Here is a 16,199-nt window from a genome sequence, read left to right as displayed (position 1 = left end):
ATAGAAAAAGGCAAATAAAATAATATACAAGATAAAAAGGAAAGCATTATTTTTAGCACTGCCAGACTTAAGGTACAATTAGGCAGAGAGTACATTCAGGCTTAGAGTATAGTTCAATCCTAAAGTACTGCGCAGGCCTAGATTACAAGCATAAATGTGTGATAAGTGATCTGTTACAAAGATTTAAAATGGCCAAATCAGGGAAATAGAAATCCACTACACTAAGACAATCAAATATTAATATAACTATAAAACCTCTTATTGTAACAAATATACTTTCAGATATTACTAGTTACGTTTATGAAAAAAATAATTAACAGTGTTAAAAGTGCTAGTGATTAAATGTACTAGAGGAAATAGAAAGAAACATATTGCACAGGTATAGAAAAAGGTTAATTGGTCATTAAAACTATAAAAACCAAATGCAAATGTTACTGGTTATGCTTTTCTAAATTTATAAGTGGTGAAATTCACCGTGAATAAATTAAAATATTCATGAATGGGAAAAAAAATCAAACTTTAACTGGAGCAAAAAGTAGCCAAGAAACAAGCCTTTATCTAAGTTAGCTAGAAACATATTGCCAATCAAAGACTAAAAGTATTTATTTAAAAAAAAAGGGAAATAAGCCATCTCACAGTTTTCTGAAGTTAGATAAAACTAAATTCTTTTAACTAAAAAATTGAAGAAATGTATGCTTTTTTAAAGTATATAATTACCATTAATATTGCTTTTGTATTTAAAATAAAAAAAAAACAACAACTTTTCTGGCTATTGCAAAATGTAAGAGGCTTTTAGATATACATTTTAAATATTTATCTTAAATTGTATTTTGATTTTAAAGTTTGATTGATATTGATGATGGAATGATATGGACTAGATAAACACTACATATTTGAAAAAAGAACTTTTTTTCTAAATTACAACTTGGTAATGTGCTAAAATACTGGCCACAATAAACAGAAACATCTTTTCTTGTAAAACAAAGGTTGTGAAAAAAAAACAACTAAAATTGAATGCAAAAAAAAATGCAAGAAGTTTTTAAGTTACTATCATAGATTTTATTTCATTAGCAAAAATGGGCAGATGTTGATAAGGCAATCTTGGCATACTGCTGGCATAGACCAGGGGGGCAACTACTGTTTATGTTTGGGGGGAAAAACTCAGGATTATTTAATCTGACCTATCTTTAGTTACTTCTAAATAATGTTTGAAGGATTTCTAGAAAAGCCACATTCACATAGTGAAAATAGTAGTGCGCACTTGAATATATAAGAAGTTTTTAAATACAAAGTAAAAGATTTTATTATAGAATACTACAACAGATTATTATTTAGATTAAAAAACAAAACATCTCTCATCAATGTACTGTTAAGAGAGCTAACAAACTTATGTAAACAAAAAGTATAATTTAATTAAAAATTGTAGAATTTAATTTGTTTATCTGACGATATGTTTTTTTAATATTTTTTTTTGGTTAAAAAAAAAACAACATATAGCTACAAATCATAATATATTTTAAATATTGGGGAATGCTGGATTTGTTTTTAAGCAGAAGAATAAAGTAACACATTTTGCTTTTTAAAAAAAAATATAGACTATCCATACTGGTTGTAGCATTACAATAGCAATGCATAAAGTTTCCATAATAGCACACACATAATGTGAAAATGTGAAAGCAAAAAGGGTGTCAAAGCTAATGTAAATGTTACATGAAACACATCTTATACACACACTGAAAAAGTAAATCAAGCAGGATTGGACTGCATTTGAGTCAGTTACACAAATTATATAAATAAAAGAGATTCATATATTTGTACAGGCAGCAGAAAATAAAGTTTTATTAAACTGGTGGAATTATTATTGCCAAAATATAGTATTATAATTGTTTCAATTCTCCAACTTAAAGAGTATATATATATATATATATATATATATATATATATATATATATATATATATATATATATATATACATACATACATATATATATATATAAATACATACATACATATATGATCAATATTATACTTTTTTGAATGACAGAATGCACCAATACACACCCCATATAGTCTTCAGAAACTTACTATTGTTATGCTTATACACAAAGTGCATATATATATACATATATATATATGTATATTGATATATACACAAACACATTTATAGGTGTTCAAAACTGTCAAATTCATAATAGTGATGAAAATGTATATCCCAATTTAGTATGTATACACAAATCAGTACAAAAGAAGTAATAAAGAAACAAACTAGAATATTTTAAAATTTCATGTCAGGGTTATAAATTCTCTTCTATATACTGGCCTAAAACAGCCCTGAACAAAAGAAAAATAAAGTAGGAAACGAAAAAAAATAACTGGCTCTTGAGAGATTGTTTTAGAAATTCTAGGTGTTTTTGTAATTCTCTATGAAAAATCATCTTGAATAACCTAAACAGTCCATATTATATTCACTTTCTCTTTTGTTATAGTAATAATGTGAATGTATCAACAATTCTCTCTAAATGTAAAGAATCACATCTTTTATATATAATTTCAGGATATTTTTAAAAATTTAACAAAAGGTCATATATTTAAAAAAACAACAAAAAAAAACCCCCTAATTCCTATGACTATTACAACTAGTAATCAACACTTAAGTCTTCTTTTTCTGCATGTCAGCAGTCACTATGAATAGCACTAACTGCAATGTACACTTCATGCATAAATATATTTTGTTAACCTTTTCTTGGTCCTAAGAGATGTTTGCAACACCTTTAATTTTGTACACATCGCCATTCCTTATGAGGTGTACAAACCACAAACACATGATTCTTAGATATGATGTTCAAAAACCAGTAATGGTTAGATAAAAATAACAGTTCGCCATTACAAAGGATCGCGTGGTTAACACAAACCTCTGTTGATATTACCAATATTTATATAACAAAATATTGCAGTGACTTAGAACCTAATTTTAATTTAGACAACATGTTGAAAACACAAATCAAAACAAGTTGGAGATGGATGATGCTGCATCAATAAAAAAAAAGATAGAAGCTGCTTTTGAAATTAAAAAAAAAAACATGAACATGTAAATTAAATAAAAATTTCCTTAACCCTGTAAAGCCTAGTTTTTTTTCTATGCTTTGAGCATAAATGTGCGTTAAAGAGTTAAAGGAATAAAAGCTTATCAAATATGGCAGATGTTGAAGCTGAAAAATGATATGAGCCAAGCTGCCTTTGTAATATTTCATATGAAGCTGAAAATAAATTTTCGAATGATTAGAAAGACAAAGATTGAGAAAAAAATGAAAATTGTCATTTAAAAAAATACTATTTGTGGTTCTTTGAATAATATATGTGTTATTATCGCTGGTGATAACCATCAAAATATACATAGTGATTAGCACCATCTTCTCTGTGCCCAGTCTGTTCATTGATTTAACAATGAATAAGTTATTTAAAAATAGAAAACATTTATTTTATTCAAAGTGTACTAGTACTAGTCATGAATTTTAAACAATAGTAATGGTAATTCTAGTTTAAAAATTTAAAAAACACAAAAACATACACATGTACAGACATACACACAAATTTAAAACACTTGCAAAATTTCAACACTTTATGAAGGATAAGCAGCTTATTCAGATTGGTTAGATATAATATCATTCCAACATTTATAAAATAAAAATAAGCTACCAAGGAATAAAGGTAAAAGGTCACAGTGCAAAAGTAAAATAGGGCTGGTAAGTAGGTCACCAACCAGTTCTATGGCTCATGCAGGTTTTATAGAGCCGTAGAACTGGTTGGTGACCTACTTACCAGCCCTATTGCAGTCAAAAAAAAATAGGAACACATTTTTAAAAAAATCATCTAGGCTAAGTCGGACAAACATATCACTACTATGAAAAGTAATTGGTCTTTTAAATCCTATGAAAGTGCATATTTAGCTCGTAGATAGATCTTGTAGTCCTTGAGAGATCCCATCCTCAGAGGAATCTGTGAACAGTTCAATGTGAAAAGGTCTTTGTAAATCCTCAGGTAGGCCACAGGCACCGTCCCAGTAGGCCTCATGATAACTGTGGGACTGGAATCAGAAGGGGAAGACATGGTAAAATTTCTATTGTTACTGTAACAATATGGAACATATGGGGAAGACATGGTAAAATTTCTATTGTTACTGTAACAATATGGAACATAAGGGGAAGACATGATAAAATGTCTATTGTTACTGTAACAATACGGAACATCTATTTTAACAGGGAACATAAGGGGAAGACAGTGTAAGATTTGTTTTGTTAATGTAACAATATGGAACATAAGGGGAAGACATTGTAAAATTCCTTTTGTTACTGTAATAATATAGAACATCTATTTTAACAGGGACAGAAGGGGAAGACATGGTAAAATTCCTTTTGTTACTGTAACACAATGGAACATATATTTTAGCAGGAAACAGAATGGGAAGACATGGTAAAATTCCTTTTGATAACTGTAACAATATCAAACATAAGGCAAAGACTTCATAAAATTGCAATTGTTACTGAATTAACAGAGAACATAAGTGGAAGACAATGGTAAATTCCTATCGTTGCTGTACCAATAAAGTACTTCTATGGGAAGACATTGTAAAATTTCTTTTGTTACTAAATTACAATTCCTATACTACCAATGAGGGTGGATAAGAGAAAGACATTTGGTTATCAGTTTGGAGCTCTACCCCCAGACCACACCCTCCCACATTTAGATAACTCATCTTAAATTCTAAATTAAAAAAAAAATTTCACCATTTTGACATTCCTTTTCCAAACCTGGCGACACCTGCCCAGGCAGATGGGGCAGGTCCTGGTCATGGCAAACCCACCACACTCAGTGCAGTCTTGGTTGAACTGGTCATCAAACCAACACTTGCCGCATCTGTTGACCAAAAAATAAATTTTTGATGCATCATCTGTCACGCAAATATTTTTATTGAACAAAAATCTTTGATGCATCTGTAAAGCAAACATTTTATTGAAAAAAATCTTTGATGCAACTGTTACGCAAAAATGTTATTAAAAATATCTTTGATGCATCTGTCACACAAATTTTTTTATTAAAAACAAATCTTTAATGCATCTGTCAGACAAAAAATTAACAATTTTAAACGCACACAAATATTCCATTTTTCTTAAATTTCTTTTAATTCATGCTGGAATCTGTAGAGGGTCCCTACACAGCTCTTATAAGTCCCTGACCTGCTTCTGGTAAAATAAAGGCAGCTGGATATTTTTATGCAAAGATCACAGAAACATGTGAACTCTGCTTCACCTACCATAAGACAGTCAAGTCCGAAAAGTGATTTTTTTCTTTTGTAAAAAAAACCCTTACTGTTAGAATCATTAAAGAAAAAAAAAAGAAAAATTAAAGAAGAGGTGAAAAGAAACTCAATGAATAATGTAAGCATTTTTTTCTTAAGAACCACATAATGAATACAAGTAATACAAATACAATGTAAAGAGTGAGAGATATCAGACGTAATGAAATTGTCATTCAATTAATCTGTTGTTGTAATCCAGGATTCTTAACTTGTTTTTAAAATGTGTGCTGTGTTCCATTTTGGATGAGGTGGGAAATGTTACTCCGTTTGTAGACACTTGGGCAAATAGAAAAAAAACTAACCAGGAACTTAAAGCAAATTAGGCAAAAGTGATAAGAAAATTTAACAGGAAATAACAGTACACTGATATGGTGTATAGATGTATTTCAAGCTTCCTGGCAACAGTGTTTCTTTCAGGCATCTCTTTGGGGCGGAGGCACGAAGAACATATATAGAAAATTATCTTCCAATTTTTTTTTAAAAGCAAAGATCTAAAGTTTCATAGTTTGGTAGAGGAATCTGGTTTGTTAAAAACTATAATTTTTGTTAAAAGCTTAATAATATAATTTTTATTACTTTAAAAAGCCAGGCTATGATGACATTTTAAAATATCTCTGTCAAGCTTTAAAAATTTGGTTACAGCATAAACATGAAAAATCTTTGCGATATCAAACTAGAATAAAAGAAACAAAAGCCAGAATTTCCTAAGAGTTAAAACATCAGTGAGTGTAAAAATTTATTATATTGATGAGACTGAACAAATGCCATTAAAAGAAATATTTCTATCAATTAAATCTGACTGCGGTTGTTCTGCTTATTAGCAAGAAAGTTAGGTACAAAGAAAAACCTGATAAAAATAACTGCAGACCAAATAATTGCAGATAGCAGGAAGCTAAAAATGTCCAGAGACAAAAAATAGCTGATACCAAGATAAAAACAACTGGAGACCAAAGGGCCGCTGATCGCAACTGTATAATAACAAGTCTTACAAGTGGCAGGTGTCAATTTTCCGTTGATATGCTTCAGCTTGCATCATCTGCTCTACCTGCTCTTTAGGAATGTCGTGACCCTGTTTCCCTGGGTCAAAATCACAAAAATAGACAGATGCTCTGGGACCTTGGAGAACTTCATCTAGTAGAGGAAATAAGAGTTTTTTTTGTTTAAGGAGTAAAAAATAATTTTACATGGGAAAGAACCCTACTTTTCTTAGAAAAAGCTCAAAGAACATTTTTAAATTGAGAATAATTTTTTTTTTATATTGGGTGTTTTAAAAATATACTCTACATAGTGCAGTGATAATGTATGATGTAATTCTATGCAGGTTATAAAATGATTTTAAAATCTTAAATCTATTTTTTAAGAACATACATAATACAATAATATTCAACATGCTATACAGAACTTTGTATTTACTTCACTACATCAAATTTTAAATACCAATGTTTACATAAATTGATGAGTGCTGGAACCCAGCTGTGCATAACTGCTTTAAGTGATGTTCATCTTGTGTTTGCTTAAAATTAAAATATTTTTGCTCAATATACTATCATCAATCAAAAAGACAAACTAGTCTGTTAATTCCTGTCTTTTAGTTGCCTAATTTTAAGTTCCAGCGTAAAAATATACTTCAAGTCTAATTTTTATTTTTTTCTTGTTCAAGAGGTGTAGCTGTACAGTTTTACAGAAAGTGTACATTAACTACCATAAAATAAATTACCATCAGATTCATTGTTGGCATTGGCTACTTCCATAGCTTCATCATCCACAACTTCACCATCCGCAAACCCTTCATCACCACCTGCTAGTCCTTGAGACTCAGGATCCATTGTGTATGTCCTTAAGCCACTGAAACAACAAAACATAGTTCTATAGACACTACAGTCCTGTAAAGTTTTCATAAGAGGTCAGTCAGAAAACAACTTTGTTCTAACTATAATTTACAGGGCTACAGGACATTACCCCCCTGGATATTTCCCTCCCGGACATTTCCCCCCCCCGTATTTACCCCCCGGAGCAATTACCCCCCTGTCAATTACCCCCCCCCCCCCCCCGGGAATTACCCACCCCCCCCCCCCTCTCAAGTTAAAATCCTAACTCTAACTAGAATTTTATACCTATATACTACTTTAATCCAAACCTTAAGAAAAAGACCAAAACATAAGCATCCACCTTAGCCTAAAACTTCACACAAAACCAAAATCAAAGCTAGACACAACCCTAACCCTAACTCTAACCCTAGCCCTGACCCTAATCTTAACCCTAATCCTAATCCTAACCCTAACCCTAACTCTAACCCTAGTTCTAACCCTAACCCTAACCCTAGTTCTAACCCTAACCCTAACCCTAGCCATAAACTTAACCCTAAACCCAGCCCTAACCCTGTCTGGGGGGGGGGGGGGGGTAATGTCCTACTGGGCGGGGGGTAATTGACAGGGGGGTAATTACTCTGGGGGGGAAATATCCGGGGGGGGGGGGGGGGGGTAATTGACAGGGGGGAAATGCCCTGTTCCCAATTTACAGTATTATGTATCAGGTCTAAACTAGATCATTATTTTTTGGCCCTAAGTTACAGGTATTGGGCTAATTTTAAATTTATTACTGATAAATCAGTAATTATAGAGGCTAATGTCATTGTAGTAGGCCCTGAACTTAAACCATTTCTAAATAGCGATGGTAATAGCCGATGATACTTTTTCTCATAGAGTACAATAGTAAAAAAATTACAACCTGCTTACAATAAATCCATGACCTATATTATTATAGCCAATCAAAATTTATTATAAAAAATGGGCCCAAAGTTACTTTATTTATCATACTGAGGTGAAACTTTGGTTAATATGTCAAAATTGGTGTAGGGGAGTGTAGGCTAAGCAAAGCAGAGATGTAGCGACATGGGAGAATGTTTATACCTGTGTCCGATAATGGAATCTTTTTTAAAAAAGGGGTGTTAGGTTACTGGTAGTTAACTAAATACACACATGGCTGGCTAATTTCAATGCTAACCCTATCCTTAACCCTAATCCTGGTCCTACCAGACACCTAACCCTAATTTCTAACCATAAAATTAGTCTAGATTACAATATTACTAACAACCCATACACCCCATTTTTAAAGAAGATTCCATTATCGAACACCGGTATCTATAATCATCCCAGCAGTGTTTGCGAGCAAGATTTGCTATATAAACAGCGGCCATCTGTAAGTTAGAGTGGTTTCCCCTGAATCTCTAACTGTAGTTTTACAAAAAAAACTTAAACAAGATGGCTTCTAAAGTAAATGTGCTTGGTTGCATCTGAAGAAAACATCGCTAGTCTTTATTTATTACTGAAAAGTTTTAATACGAGTGTTTAAAAATAGGTATATTAATGAAACTTTGAAACATTTTTGTAACTTTGAAAACATAAATCCCTCTATAAATGTGAAATAATTACTAAAATTTAATGAGACACCTTTTTTTCACATTACTAGCCTCTGCAGATTTTACATCCCTAAAATGATAGATTATAAATTATACTAAATTATAGCTGCAAAGTCAGCAAAGCCATAATAATTAGATCCCCTTTCGGCAGAATGTTTACACCGGTGTCTGATTGATAATGGAATCTTCTTTAAAAAAAGGGGTGTTAGGTTATTGAGTTATTGGTAGTTAACTAAATACACACATGACTGGCTAATGTCAATGTTAACCCTGTCCCTAACCCCAAACCTGGTCCTACCATACGCCTAACCCTAATTATTATACTAATTAATTTCTAACCATAAAAATTAATGGAGATTACTTTACAATACTTATATTATATTGTTATACTACTAACAACCGGTGTTTCTTCCAGGGGGGGGGGGGGGGGGCGGTAGACTTTCTTGAGGGGGGGGGGGGGCCCCGGACACTGTTAAAAAGTTAAAAGTATATATTTTCTATAGGCCTATAGATCTAGATCTAAATGATATAAATTTCATTTCGTTCGGGGGGGGGGGGCGGTAAAAATTTGTTATTAATTAAAGTTTTGCCCCAGGATAGAATTCACACACAGTTCGGAGTACAGGACACTGACTGGACTGGACAGACGTTCATCAGCACTGACAGCACACACTCACTGATTTACAGCTGGACATTCTAGATCATTTTATTTATTCATCCTACCTCTCAAAACATTTATCTATGGATGAACAGAAGCCCACGTTACACAAATAATTTTTTTGTAAGTAGTCGATTAATTATTTATCATATGAAATAGATCTACGTAAGGTAAAGTATTGTGTAGGAATTTATTGCACGGAGCTATTGACAGACAACCCAGTGTTTACCTTTTTATAACTTCCTGTTATTTAAATAAATAATTAGATCTTGGTAAAATCTACATGAAATAAAATTAGATAAATTAAAGCCTAAAATAAAAAAACAGATTAAAATAAATAACTAAGCAGTAATATATCTATGAAGTTATATAATTTTATTTTAAATATATTACATATATATTTTAAATCTTATTTGTAAAATAAGTATACTGAAAATTTGATTTTTTAAATATTTAAAGGTGAAGGCCGTATCGACGAGGCGCTTCGGGTCAGAGGTTACTTCAGTAAGTTAAAAATTCCTGCGCAGCGATTGCTACTTGCTGTCGCAGACGAGACGTAGCGAGTGCGGGTCGGATACAGCTGTTCGCTGGATGTGAAAAAGTTATATTTATTAGTGGTTAGACAAAATCTAAGTTGTCTAATAAAAGTTTATAGCGGAGCTATTCTGTACAAGAGTAAGTTCATATGTTTTATAAACATTGTCTCAACTAATTTCAAATTGTTTAATTTTTAATTGAAGTTTTTCTTCTTAGCTTTTACGTGTTTTGTTCAAACTTAATTTAAGGTTTGTTTAGTTTTGTAAAATAGGCCTAAAGATGGAAAAAAAAGTAAACAAAAGCGCGCTGTACAACTAAGTGGTAGGATTACCAGGCTTATCAGGTCTAAGCCTTACCCACATTCAGCGGTTTTGCAAGTGCAGCCAACTTTGAAATTAAAAATTAGATCAAAATCTAAACTCTAGATCTAGAATCTAGTGCAAAATAAATATCTTTCTAGACTTCAACGATGTCCCTGTCAGAATTACTGTACTGTATTTTCTAAAAAAAAAATGGATAGGAAATCATTTATTATCTATTTGTTCATTAACCTTAATCAAACGAGAATATACATTTAATTTATACCTAGATGACTTTGTTAGGTTAGCATAAAGTTGGCATGTAGGCCTACATATTCACATACATTGTATTTTGTATTGATCCCGAGGAAGTAAAAGTGGTTATCACATAGATTCTAGTTCTAGAAATCTAGATCTGTTGTTGTTATATGAAGATGTATTGCCCCGGGTTGAAAAAAAAGCAGTGGTAGAATAGACTAAATTAAAGCATCTACTCTAAATTCTACAATTGTGAGAACCCCAATCGAGGTATTGGGAGTTTATGGGATCAACTGAATAGGGAGGAGGCATAGTCCTTTTACTAATCACCGGTATCATTTAGAAATTTTTAGGTCGACCAGAATGAGGACTGAATGACTTTTAGAACGATTTTTACTCCCCATCGTCACAAAAGTTTGAATCCGCCAAATGTCGTCACACTTCAGCCCCCCCCCCCCCCCCGCAATTGTTTTGTTTAAACAGCGATTCCCGACTAGCCAAATATAGACTGAGCTGGGTCAAGATTAGGTTAGTAATCGATTTTCATCACAGATTTATTTAAAAATAAACCGGGAGTGATCTCCCCTAAACTTTCTCGAATATTCTTATATAAAATAACAGGGGATGGGAACTCGGGCTATAGACATGATTTTTAATTAATCCATTTTAAATACTTAAAGTTTTAAAAATAGAATAAAATCTCGTAGAAAAATTAATTGCACACCAAGTGAACGCGAATAAAAAAGCGCATAATAGTGCGCAATATTATTAGTACTTTTAAAATTTACATTAGTTTTTTGAGAAATCGGAAGTAGCGTAAATAAGTACTTCCGGTCAACGAAAAATTCTCAAAATTTGACAGAAGGTAGAGAATTAGATCTTTTACTTACATATCAAATTTCATTTATCTATCTGAAATAGTATTCAAGTTATAGGCTTTTGAAAAATTCAAAGTAGAAAAAGTACCACTTCCGGTTATCCGAAATCGCTCAAAAGTTGATACGGATCTACGATTTTGATAAAATACTTATATATGAAATTTCATCAACCTAGCTGTAACGGTACTCAAGTTATCGTGTTTACACACGGACACACACACACACAGACACACAGACATACGGACAGAATTGCAAAGCCCAGTTTTTCAGACTGGATTACGCATAAAACCTTTTAATTTTGATAAATCTGGATTGATAATTTTTGCCCGATTAAAATAAGTCCTCTATACTTCGGATGTGATGAAGGACTGAGGTGTAATACGGTGAAAATAGTTAAAATTTCAAGTGATTTTTGTGCACGATTACAATACTTTCTCTATACTTCGTATATACGAGAAAGTAAAAAACACTTTAAAATGCGAAAATAACAGTGACCCAGTGGTCACACTTCGCCTGTTACCTTCCCCACTTAGAGCTTGACGTCATTTATTTACCAATTTCTTGAATGGAATAGTTCCGTCTAGCAGGAGCCTCATTCTATATTCCAGGTACCGCAGGCACGGTGTATTCGAATTTAACTGTTTTCTCTAGTATCGATATCTTAACAATTATCCCCACGCTAATCCCTGACTCTAAACGAGATCCCCCCCCCCCCCCCCCCAAAAAAAAATAGTCCTATATCTACTCCAGTCTGTCGTAAATTCGAGATATGGTGTGTAAGTTTGGGCGTGTTTTAATATACGGTTACTAGACCGTGTCGTAACACACCCTTCGCCTGAACGCTCGTGTTAGACTTCAAATAATCCAAAAGCATCGGTTTGTTTCCGTGCAAGTTAACTAAAAACCCATAGAATTCTATCAACCTTCTTTTCAAGTCTGTTAAAAAAACAACCTCCCCCTCATCCCCCTCCCCTGCACCGTTTAACATCCCAGCGGTTACTCTTGCACGTGCTGTAACTCGTGACTGCTCAACTTCGAACGCACGCGAGTGCATTGGTTATCACTTCCTGTCTTCGCGGAGTTTTCATCGGTGTGTTTTTTTAATTGTGTGTGGCTATTACTTTGTTTTGTAGTCGGCGCATGTGTAGCTGTATAGGGGGGGGGTGCTTCACTTGGTCTGATGGCGACTATTGTCCTAAGTCCGCATACAGCCGAGTCCCATTTCATAAATTGTTATAGCGCTTGCGTTCATAGATATTTGACAAAACAAGTTTTTAAAAAGTTCACTTTTAAAACCCGACGGTCTATAGGGCACAGAGTAGAGTTCGCTTGTTTCTGTGACCTCAGCATATGAAGAGATAGTGTGGTCAGCACTATGCCCAGCCGCCTTTGCTTTCACTAACGTGAGTTAGTTACCCATCAGAGTTGGGTGGACTCAGGGACTGTCTACTGACTTGAACCCGGATTCGAACTCAAGACTTACGGGTTAGCAGTCCAGCTCACTACCGCTAGTCCACTCCGTCCCGTTATTTCCCAAAGACTATGTCACATGAAAGTATTTTTTATACAGGCGGGGTGAGGTAATTGTGTTGTTTTACTCCTCCGGAGTCACACATTCACACGTAGATCTAGGTGAGAAACTTTAAGAAACTCCAAGGCAACGTAGGCGGTTCCCACGCCCTGGTCAAATATTTTTTACCTGTTCAGCTTTTACCTTTAGACGTTTTTAGGTGTGTTGATGGGCTTTACAGCACACTGTCCATTTAAAAAAAAAACTTGTTGGTCGTTGAGTAATAGGGCTGGTAAGTAGGTCACCAACCAGTTCTATGGCTCATGCAGGTTTTATTGAGCCGTAGAACTGGTTAGTGACCTACTTACCAGCCCTATTCTCACATAGCACTGTTGCTGGTCGATCATTAATCCTCACATAGCACTGGTGCTGTCGCTTGATATAACCTGTTCGTTCGGTCACAGCTCATATTTGAGACATCCTAACTTCAAATGTAAACTCCGATCAGTCTATTCTTAACCAGAGAGATGCGATTCTTTTAAGCTCGTTAAGAATAACAACACGTCAACAGAAAACACGTTTCACTTACTCGTTCCTAGTCTCAAGGCTCCTAACAGAGAGACGGACTAGTATAATTACAACAAACTTATGTTTCAATGTTTGTTTTTTTGTTCTAAGCACAAACAAGCGAAATGCTTAACTCGCGATTACTTCTGCTAACTATAATTACCGTAGCCCTAACCCTACAATATTTTTTTCAGTTCTCTATCATACTGGTGTATGTAGCTACTTCATGTCTAATACTCCTGTGTTGTATCTCGCGGATTCCTGAAATATTTTTTTCAGTTTTTCCATCATACTGGTGTATGTAGCCTAGCTACTTCATGTCTAATACTCCTTTGTTGTATCTCGCGAATTCCTAAAATATTTTTTCAGTTTTCCATCATACTGGTGTATGTAGCTACTTCATGTCTAATCCTCCTGTGTTGTATCTCGCGAATTCCTAAAATATTTTTAAAAAACTCTCTATCCACAGGTGTATGTGGCTACTCTATGTATAATATTCCTGTTGTGTATCTCGCGAATCGCTCTTATGAAACATCCACACACAGACAGTAGCCATGTTGTGCGCGTTACCCAACTTCCTCGCCAAAGGAACGGGATTCTTCTCCTCACACGCTAGTATCAACAACAACAACGACAACAACAACAGCAAAGATGTCGTGGACATCAACAACGCCAAAGACCTCGAGATCCCGGACCAGGACGAGATTAAAAGCGTGAGCTCCAGGAATAGCCTCAACTTCTTCAAGCGCGTCAGTCGCACCGTGAGCATCCGAAACAACAGCAACTTCTTCAAGCTTAAGTTCAACAGCTTGACCCTGCCCATCCCCCTGTCGACATGCGTGGGTCTAGGGATCGAGGACAGAGTGGACAGTATGATCGAGGCGGAGGTCCGGCGGCCGAAACACAAGCGGAGACATTTACCGGAGGCGAGTGGTCCGTACACGGTGGGATGCGTGGATTTGATGCTGGGACTGGCTGACCACGGGACTTTTTTTAGGCTTTACTACCCGACCAACGCCACGAACGTACAGGTGAGTTGCGTGTGGTTGTGTATGTTGGTGTGGTTGTGTGTGTGAGTGTATGTTGGTGTGTGATGGATTTTTATGTACCGTGTATGTGGAATGGTTGTGTATGTTCGTGTGTGGTGGATTTTTATTTACCGTGTATGGTAATAGTTAATTTTACGTTTTCTGTTCAGTGTTCACACAGTGGTGTCTATTAATGACTGTTGATGAATAGGGTTCGGGATTCAGTTATTTAGCATTAAAAAACTTTTATAAATGAATTCAATTATATACAATCTTGATTCAGCTTAATTGACATTTGATAAAGAAAAAAAAGGAAAAAAAAAAAACATGCAGGGGGGGGGGGGGGCTGTATAGCTGGCTAACGCAATTTTAGTGGGCGGTCTGACTTTTTGTGATAATGGGGGGGGGGGGGGGGAGGAGATACAAATTGAAAAATAATATTGACATCATGTATTGCCATCCCCGTATTTTAAATGTATGTTTACAGTTAGATATATTTTTTCTTTAGATCATGGTGATATACATGCTGAAAAACTATTATTTGAGGCACAAATTATTCACAAAAAAACTCTCATGGTTATGTCAGTGATCCTACATGCAGTCACGGATTATCCGATTATTGTGCATTTCATATTCCCCTATATCTTTTCTTGTCCAGCTATGATTAGAATAGTCTGTTCAACTAACTTACTAGACTTGCATTAAAATAGTGAGTAATGTTTTCATGAGTATGTCTTTGTGTTTAAAAAAAATATGAATGATCGTTTCTAGCTACTTTTGGTTTAAACAAACACCAAGATTGGTAGCGCTAAAAAAAGAATTGTCACCGCCTTCTACTATACAAATACGTTGGTTATAGTAGCGTCAGTGTGACGTCATTGGAGGCTATATTTAGGTTAAGATGGGCTCCAAACAGGCTTATCTTTTCTTTGCTAAGCGACTGTGGGATTTGCATTGATCTCAGCGCCCTATTTAGTTCTGGGTGTGATATCACGTCATAGTTTAGTGGCCTAACAGTCGAACTCTGGTTATATTAAAGTTCCGGTTTTTTTAATATAACATGTTATGAAAATCGCTTGTTGTTTAGTATTTTAAGAATGCTACTCTTATTACATACGGCGTATTTTTAGGACAACCATTTCGCGCATGCGTACTTTGGCCCAGTTAGTCGCTACAGCTTGTCGCCAACACCCAATTTTGCAGTCGAATTTGGGCGATTTAAAAAAAAAGGTATGGGGGTGGACTTTGATTGAAAAGGGGCGAGGGCTTAGGGGGTTAGGAAAGGTATGCGGGGGAGGGGGGGGGGGGAGGAAAGGTATGCGTTCAGTTCTATCTGTATGTTAATTAAATTACGCCTATTCAATTGAATCGGATTTATTTAAATCGTGATTATTGATTAATTAATCACAGTAGACCTACAGCTATAGTTAAAAATTAAACTAGTTGCTAATTATCGAAACATCTGAATTTGCTTGCATAATTCATTAGGTTTTTATAAACCGCATACTTTTTGTCAGTGATTCGACCATCAATCGTTGAGCCGCCCATATTTCAGTATAAGAGGCATTTTTTTTTAACAGAATGTTCACGTAATGAATCGCGAGGAAGCTTCCTGTTATCGTGGTGTAATTAATTAGCTAATTAATTAATTAACGCGACGATTAAGTGCGCAGGATGCTATTTAACACC

The 16,199-nt window shown here is 34.5% G+C and overlaps 2 protein-coding genes across 2 annotated transcripts; one reads left to right on the top strand and one right to left on the bottom strand.

The window, feature by feature from the left end:
- Positions 1–3,839: 3,839 nt before the first annotated feature.
- LOC131927429 (uncharacterized) lies at positions 3,840–9,645 on the bottom strand. Its single transcript, XM_059283130.1, has 5 exons — positions 9,499–9,645; positions 7,075–7,202; positions 6,347–6,488; positions 4,786–4,915; positions 3,840–4,085 (listed from the first exon to the last, which is right to left on the bottom strand). The coding sequence occupies exons 2-5, from the start codon at positions 7,181–7,183 to the stop codon at positions 3,945–3,947; spliced, it is 522 nt and encodes a 173-aa protein (XP_059139113.1). The 5' UTR covers positions 7,184–7,202; positions 9,499–9,645; the 3' UTR covers positions 3,840–3,944.
- Positions 9,646–9,987: 342 nt separating this feature from the next.
- Positions 9,988–14,513, top strand: LOC131927415 (uncharacterized; the record flags this gene model as incomplete). The annotated part of the gene is made up of 2 exons (XM_059283112.1): positions 9,988–10,050; positions 13,952–14,513. A coding segment is annotated over exon 2 (477 nt), but the record flags the coding sequence as incomplete, so codon positions are not given.
- Positions 14,514–16,199: the final 1,686 nt, after the last annotated feature.

Source organism: Physella acuta, unplaced genomic scaffold (assembly GCF_028476545.2).
Source record: "Physella acuta isolate Inbredline_101_S28 unplaced genomic scaffold, ASM2847654v3 ptg001400l, whole genome shotgun sequence".
Lineage (NCBI taxonomy): Eukaryota > Metazoa > Mollusca > Gastropoda > Physidae > Physella > Physella acuta.
This window is presented reverse-complemented; position numbering and strand designations above follow the sequence as displayed.